Source organism: Clinocottus analis, unplaced genomic scaffold (genome assembly GCF_023055335.1).
Source record: "Clinocottus analis isolate CAN_PGR_092001 unplaced genomic scaffold, fCliAna1.0.p SCAF_44, whole genome shotgun sequence".
Lineage (NCBI taxonomy): Eukaryota > Metazoa > Chordata > Actinopteri > Perciformes > Cottidae > Clinocottus > Clinocottus analis.
In genome coordinates, this window is record NW_027176198.1 from 62,501 (window position 1) to 70,000 (window position 7,500).

At 49.4% G+C, this 7,500-nt stretch overlaps 2 protein-coding genes across 4 annotated transcripts in view; one reads left to right on the forward strand and one right to left on the reverse strand.

The window, feature by feature from the left end:
- Positions 1 to 3,668, forward strand: part of acta2 (actin alpha 2, smooth muscle) — a 5,318-nt gene extending 1,650 nt beyond the window's left edge. The window contains exons 2-9 of the mRNA XM_068599268.1: positions 1,117 to 1,301; positions 1,483 to 1,611; positions 1,696 to 1,806; positions 1,956 to 2,040; positions 2,189 to 2,350; positions 2,430 to 2,621; positions 2,712 to 2,893; positions 3,483 to 3,668. Coding sequence (XP_068455369.1) covers positions 1,173 to 1,301; positions 1,483 to 1,611; positions 1,696 to 1,806; positions 1,956 to 2,040; positions 2,189 to 2,350; positions 2,430 to 2,621; positions 2,712 to 2,893; positions 3,483 to 3,626 — 1,134 coding nt within the window. The 5' untranslated portion in view covers positions 1,117 to 1,172 and the 3' untranslated portion in view covers positions 3,627 to 3,668. The remainder of the gene's footprint in view (positions 1 to 1,116; positions 1,302 to 1,482; positions 1,612 to 1,695; positions 1,807 to 1,955; positions 2,041 to 2,188; positions 2,351 to 2,429; positions 2,622 to 2,711; positions 2,894 to 3,482) is intronic.
- A 2,190-nt stretch (positions 3,669 to 5,858) lies between these two features.
- stambpl1 (STAM binding protein-like 1) overlaps positions 5,859 to 7,500 on the reverse strand; it is a 6,063-nt gene continuing 4,421 nt past the window's right edge. For all 3 annotated transcript variants that reach the window (XM_068599252.1, XM_068599251.1, XM_068599250.1), the window contains exon 12: positions 5,859 to 7,500. This exon is cut by the window's right edge and continues 423 nt beyond it. The gene's annotated coding sequence lies outside the window, so the exon portion shown is untranslated.

A 7,500-nucleotide genomic window follows, 5' to 3' on the forward strand; every position in this document is an offset into this window, starting at 1 on the left:
AGTATTTATTGAGTTTGTATGTCTGCAGGAGGTACAAGTCGTAGTACTATAGTACACAAGTACTTACTGCTACTGCGGTACAAGTATTAGTACACAATTGTGCTTATGTTAAAGTATCAACATTTAAGTTAAAGTACTCATTTAATATATATATATATATATATATATATATATATATATATATATGTATATATATATATATATATATATATATATATATATAAATGTCTATTATATAGCAACAACTACTCCATCACCATCCTCTTCTTGCCACGTAGTCTCTTCATGGTTTATCATCACGACTAGTTGCGCCTCTACGTCTTCTCTGCTGAAGGTTATAGTGATGTCATCATCTCATAGTTCTCCACTAACACACTGCATGTGTCATAGTGATGTCATCGTGTTATAGTGATGTCATTGTGTCTCAGCTCTTCCTCTGTTGCTCTGCTTCAACTGCAGCTGCTTTCAGAGACTTTCATCCAATCGGATTCCTCCTCCTGTGTCTCTATGGAAGCAGAGCAGTTTAATCCTTTGCAGGTTAAAGGACACGGGTAGTGGACGTTGTAGTTGATAGTCATGAATTTCAACCAATCAGAGCTTTAGTTTGACATGTGGGCGTGTTCTTTATGTGCAGCGCCTGAGAGGGGGCGTGGACGTGTGATTGGTCAGTGGCCCAGCGTGACCATTAACATGCGCTGTGATTGGTCAGCGGGGCAGCGTGACTTCTGTCAACCAAAGGAGCTTCTAGAAACCTCTAACTTCTACCTAGAAGCTACATAGAAGCTCAGCTGAAGCCTGAGAAACAGACTTGCTAGTGGATTTACTGATGATACAAGTGCATCTGGTGAGTGAACTGCTGGTTGTGTTACTGTTTTTACATCTGCAGTCGTATTTACTTACAAACAAGCCACAGTGGTGTTGCTGTTGGTCGAGTCAGGGCTGGTCCCGCTACCTTTGGCCGTATTAGCGCAGAACAACGGTCCGTCCACCAGCCTGAGGTCTGGTTGAGTGAGCGGGTCGGTCTTACAGTAACTTCCGGGACACTTTTCCCCAGACCGCCTGTAATGTGAACGACACGGCACTGAAGGCTGCTACTCACTGTCTCCGTCCCCACAGTGACTCCTGTCCAGCGCCTCACTGATCACTGATCACCGATCAATACCGGCTGCAGCATGTGTGACGATGAGGAGAGCACCGCTCTGGTCTGTGATAATGGATCCGGTCTCTGTAAGGCCGGCTTCGCTGGAGATGACGCCCCCAGAGCCGTCTTCCCCTCCATCGTGGGCCGGCCCCGCCACCAGGTGAGGCCGCAGGCTAAATGCTAACGCAAATGCTAACGCAAATGCTAACGCTGGAGAGCAGCAATTGATTCATCTCAGGGCGTGTGGACAGGCCACGCCCTCTGGTGGATGAGGACCTGATTGAGGACTGAAGACCAAGAATCCATTTGAATCACTGTATGATGAACACTGCCCCCCTCAGGGTGTGATGGTGGGCATGGGGCAGAAGGACAGCTACGTGGGCGACGAGGCCCAGAGCAAGAGGGGCATCCTGACCCTGAAGTACCCCATCGAGCACGGCATCATCACCAACTGGGACGACATGGAGAAGGTCTGCTATTGATCCAGATCAGCACAGACCTTATTGATCCTGATCACTGACCGTGAGCATGTGATCTCTTCTCTGATTGGTCAGATCTGGCATCACTCATTCTACAACGAGCTGCGAGTGGCTCCAGAGGAACATCCCACGCTGCTGACGGAAGCACCGCTCAACCCCAAAGCCAACCGCGAGAAGATGACCCAGGTAGGCTGATAGTATATATATATATATATATATATATATATATATATATATATATATATATATATATATATATATATATATATATAATAATAATAATAATAATAATAATAATAATAATAATAATAATAATAATAATATGTCTGTTTCAGATCATGTTCGAGACTTTTAATGTTCCGGCCATGTACGTGGCCATCCAGGCCGTCCTGTCTCTGTACGCCTCCGGACGCACCACAGGTTGGACCACACTCCTCCTAGTCTTCTTCACTTCTTCCTTCTTCTCTACCCGTCCCTCTACCTGTCCCTCTACCCGTCTCTCTACCTGTCCCTCTACCTGTCCCTCTACCCGTCTCTCTACCTGTCCCTCTACCCATCTGTCCTCCAGGTATCGTGCTGGACTCTGGGGACGGCGTGACCCACAACGTGCCAATCTACGAGGGCTACGCTCTTCCTCACGCCATCATGAGGTTGGACCTGGCGGGTCGCGACCTCACCGACTACCTCATGAAGATCCTGACGGAGCGCGGCTACAGCTTCGTCACCACGGGTACGTGTCCTCCTGCCGGTCCGTGTCTCCGCGGTCAGGCGGCGCCCGTCTGACCCGGCGTGTCCCCGTGTCTCTGCAGCGGAGCGGGAGATCGTGCGGGACATCAAGGAGAAGCTGTGCTACGTGGCGCTGGACTTCGAGAACGAGATGGGGACGGCGGCGACCTCGTCCTCTCTGGAGAAGAGCTACGAGCTCCCTGACGGACAGGTCATCACCATCGGCAATGAGAGGTTCCGCTGCCCCGAGACCCTGTTCCAGCCCTCCTTCATCGGTCTGTCTGTCTGCCTGTCTGTCTGTCCACCTGCCTGCCTGACTGTCCACCTGTCTGTCCACCTGTCTCACCTCCTCCTCCACCCTGCAGGTATGGAGTCGGCGGGTATCCACGAGACGACCTACAACAGCATCATGAAGTGCGACATTGACATCCGTAAGGACCTGTACGCCAACAACGTGCTGTCAGGCGGCACCACCATGTACCCCGGCATCGCCGACCGCATGCAGAAGGAGATCACGGCTCTGGCTCCGAGCACCATGAAGATCAAGGTGAGCACGCTGAGCGCCCTGCAGGGAGTCTAACGTCTGAGCTAAAGATGTGCTAAGCTAAAGATGTACAGAGCCAAAAGTGGTACAAAGCTAAAGATATGCTAAGCTAAATATATGCTAAGCTAAAGATGTGCTAAGTTAAAGATGTGCTAAGCTAAATATGTACAAAGCTAGAGATGTGCTAAGCTAAAGATGTACAAAGCTAAAGATATGCTAAGCTAAAGATGTGCTAAGCTAAAGATGTGTTAAGCTAAAGATGTACAAAGCTAAAGATGTGCTAAGCTAAAGATGTGCTAAGCTAAAGATGTACAAAGCTAAAGATGCGCTAAGGTAAAGATATGCTAAGCTAAAAATGTGCTAAGCTAAAGATGTGCTAAAGATGTACAAAGCTAAAGATGTGCTAAGCTAAAGATATGCTAAGCTAAAGATGTGCTAAGCTAAAGATGTGCTAAGCTAAAGATGTACAAAGCTAAAGATGCGCTAAGGTAAAGATATGCTAAGCTAAAAATGTGCTAAGCTAAAGATGTGCTGAGCTAAGTAGCACATGTAAAGACAGTAAAGAAGTCCTGACCTCGGTCTGACCCCACAGATCATCGCCCCCCCGGAGAGGAAGTACTCGGTGTGGATCGGCGGCTCCATCCTGGCCTCCCTCTCCACCTTCCAGCAGATGTGGATCAGCAAGCAGGAGTACGACGAGGCCGGACCCTCCATTGTCCACCGCAAGTGCTTCTAGAGACGCGTCTGGGCGGCCATCTTCTTCCAGCCCCCCCCCCCCCCCCCCCCCCCCCCACAAAATCTTATTCTAACCTTCGCTGAAAACGAGCTGACGGGTCCCAAAACAGATCTATCGGAGCTTTGTGATATTTAGGATGCTCAAATGCTTTTTTATTCCGACAGCTGGTTAAAGAGAAGTGATGTCATCTTTCAGGACCTCCATCCCCCAAAATCTAGTTTCAGCTCACACCTCCTCCTCCTGTGCTCACCTTGAAACTGTGAACATTCCTCCACCTTTAACCCCCCCCCCCCCCCTCTCCCCCACCTGCTCTCACTCCACCCGTGGCCCCTCCCCCTTACCGAGGCCCCGGCACCATCCTTAATGTCAGTACCGTCATAAAAGAGTGTTTTTATTTTTTATGAATAAAGCTTGAGTGTTGTGATGTCACAGCTGTTATGTCACACAGTGTTGTGATGACGTCACAGCTGTAATGATGTCACACAGTGTCGTGATGATGTCACACAGTGTCGTGATGATGTCACAGCTGCAGGTGAACAGGGGGCGTGGCTCCTGAACATGGTGCTGTTGGTAAAGAAGTGTCAGACGACAATAAAAAGCTGTCATACAAAATAAAGTGTGTTTCTGTTTATTCAACGCTTCAGTGTCGTTCTGGTTTCTGAGAACTTCTTTTTCTTCATTCAAATTAAAACCCACCACTTCAACTCCTTCCTTCTCTAAACTGTATCCACCACTTCAACTGCATTCATCTCTTAACTGTATCTACCACTTCAACTGCATGAAGAGACAAACAGAAATAAAGAATCAAATTTCTACTTTAAAACTAAACGGCAGCGAGACTGAAAACATTGCAGCAAGAGGTTGTTTATTAAAAACACAACCGTCAGTTTTAAAAACACACACAGACACACACGCACACACACACTTGCTGAAGATCCTGAATTGTCTGAATCAAATCTGTTTTTGTTTGATTGAGAGCAGCTGAAGGGGCATGTCTTGTTCTTAGGGAACAAGATAGCGTCTGCGGTACGTCTTAGGGAACAAGAGAGCGTCTGCCGCACGTCTTAGGGAACAAGAGAGCGTCTGCCGCACGTCTTAGGGAACAAGAGAGCGTCTGCCGCACGTCTTAGGGAACAAGAGAGCGTCTGCCGTACGTCTTAGGGAACAAGAGAGCGTCTGCCGCACGTCTTAGGGAACAAGAGAGCGTCTGCCGCACGTCTTAGGGAACAAGAGAGCGTCTGCCGCACGTCTTAGGGAACAAGAGAGCGTCTGCCGCACGTCTTAGGGAACAAGAGAGCGTCTGCCGCACGTCTTAGGGAACAAGAGAGCGTCTGCCGCACGTCTTAGGGAACAAGAGAGCGTCTGCCGTACGTCTTAGGGAACAAGAGAGCGTCTGCCGTACGTCTTAGGGAACAAGAGAGCGTCTGCCGTACGTCTTAGGGAACAAGAGAGCGTCTGCGGTACGTCTTAGGGAACAAGAGAGCGTCTGCCGCACGTCTTAGGGAACAAGAGAGCGTCTGCCGTACGTCTTAGGGAACAAGAGAGCGTCTGCCGCACGTCTTAGGGAACAAGAGAGCGTCTGCCGCACGTCTTAGGGAACAAGAGAGCGTCTGCGGCACGTCTTAGGGAACAAGAGAGCGTCTGCCGTACGTCTTAGGGAACAAGAGAGCGTCTGCCGTACGTCTTAGGGAACAAGAGAGCGTCTGCGGCACGTCTTAGGGAACAAGAGAGCGTCTGCCGTACGTCTTAGGGAGCAAGAGAGCGTCTGCCGTACGTCTTAGGGAACAAGAGAGCGTCTGCCGTACGTCTTAGGGAACAAGAGAGCGTCTGCCGTACGTCTTAGGGAACAAGAGAGCGTCTGCCGTACGTCTTAGGGAACAAGAGAGCGTCTGCCGTACGTCTTAGGGAACAAGAGAGCGTCTGCCGTACGTCTTAGGGAACAAGAGAGCGTCTGCCGTACGTCTTAGGGAACAAGAGAGCGTCTGCCGTACATCTTAGGGAACAAGAGAGCGTCTGCCGTACGTCTTAGGGAACAAGAGAGAGTCTGCCGTACGTCTTAGGGAACAAGAGAGAGTCTGCCGTACGTCTTAGGGAACAAGAGAGCGTCTGCCGTACGTCTTAGGGAACAAGAAAGTCTGCGGTACGTCTTAGGGAACAAGAGAGCGTCTGCCGTACGTCTTAGGGAACAAGAGAGCGTCTGCCGTACGTCTTAGGGAACAAGAGAGCGTCTGCCGTACGTCTTAGGGAACAAGAGAGCGTCTGCCGTACGTCTTAGGGAACAAGAGAGAGTCTGTCGTACGTCTTAGGGAACAAGAGAGCGTCTGCGGTACGTCTTAGGGAACAAGAGCGTCTGCTGTATGTCTTAGGGAACAAGAGCGTCTGCCGTACGTCTTAGGGAACAAGAGCGTCTGCCGTACGTCTTAGGGAACAAGAGAGTGTCTGCCGTACGTCTTAGGGAACAAGAGCGTCTGCCGTACGTCTTAGGGAACAAGAGAGTGTCTGCCGTACGTCTTAGGGAACAAGAGCGTCTGCCGTACGTCTTAGGGAACAAGAGAGCGTCTGCCGTACGTCTTAGGGAACAAGAGAGCGTCTGCCGTATGTCTTAGGGAACAAGAGAGCGTCTGCCGTACGTCTTAGGGAACAAGAGAGAGTCTGCCGTACGTCTTAGGGAACAAGAGAGAGTCTGCCGTACGTCTTAGGGAACAAGAGAGCGTCTGCCGTACGTCTTAGGGAACAAGAAAGTCTGCGGTACGTCTTAGGGAACAAGAAAGTCTGCGGTACGTCTTAAGGCTGATTTATACTCGGGTTTTACGCATGGCCGACCATGCGTGGTCAAATCGGCCATTTTGCGTGCTTGCGTGCGTCCCCCCAAATTTCTGATTATCCATCAAAGCTACGCGAGCCCGCAAGCCTGTGATTGGTCCGCTAACCACGTCCTTTCTGAGTCTCTCATTTCCGGTTTCATAGCATAATAGCTCTGTTTTTAAAAGCCACAGCAGAAACAGGAACAATGGATCCTGTTGAAGAACGTTTGGCTGAAGAGGTCCACAAATATGAGCATTTATAAAACCAGTCTGGCGGAGTATCAGGACACAAAGATGGAGGTGAACTCCTGGAGGGAGATACGGGTGAACGTCGGTGTGCAGGTCCACTCTTAAACGGTCGTTGCCCCACCTGCTGGTCCGGAGTATGGAAAACGCAGGGGATCTAAAAATCAAAACGAGTCCGTCAATCCGACTGCGTGGCCAGCAGCAGTTGGAGTTGCAGAAGTATAATTCAGCCTTCAGGGAACAAGAAAATCTGCGGTACATCTTAGGGAACAAGAGAGCATCTGCGGTACGTCTTAGGGAACAAGAGATCGTCTGCGGTACGTCTTAGGGAACAAAGGAACTTCTGCGTTACGTCTTAGGGAACAAAGGAACTTCTGCGTTACGTCTTAGGGAACAAAGGAACTTCTGCGTTACGTCTTAGGGAACTTCTGCGTTACGTCTTAGGGAACAAGGGAACTTCTGCGTTACGTCTTAGGGAACAAAGGAACTTCTGCGTTACGTCTTAGGGAACAAAGGAACTTCTGCGTTACGTCTTAGGGAACAAAGGAACTTCTGCGTTACGTCTTAGGGAAAAAGGGAACTTCTGCGTTGCATCTTAGGGAACAAAGGAACTTCTGCGTTACGTCTTAGGGAACAAGGGAACTTCTGCGTTACACTTTAGGGAACAAGCGAACTTCTGCGGTACGTTTTAGGGAACAAGAAAGTCTATGTTTTGTCTTAGGGAACAGGAGAACTTCTATGTTACGTCTTAGGGAACAAGAGAGCATCTGTGGTACGTCTTAGGGAACAAGTGAACTTCTGCGTTGCATCTTAGGGAACAAGGG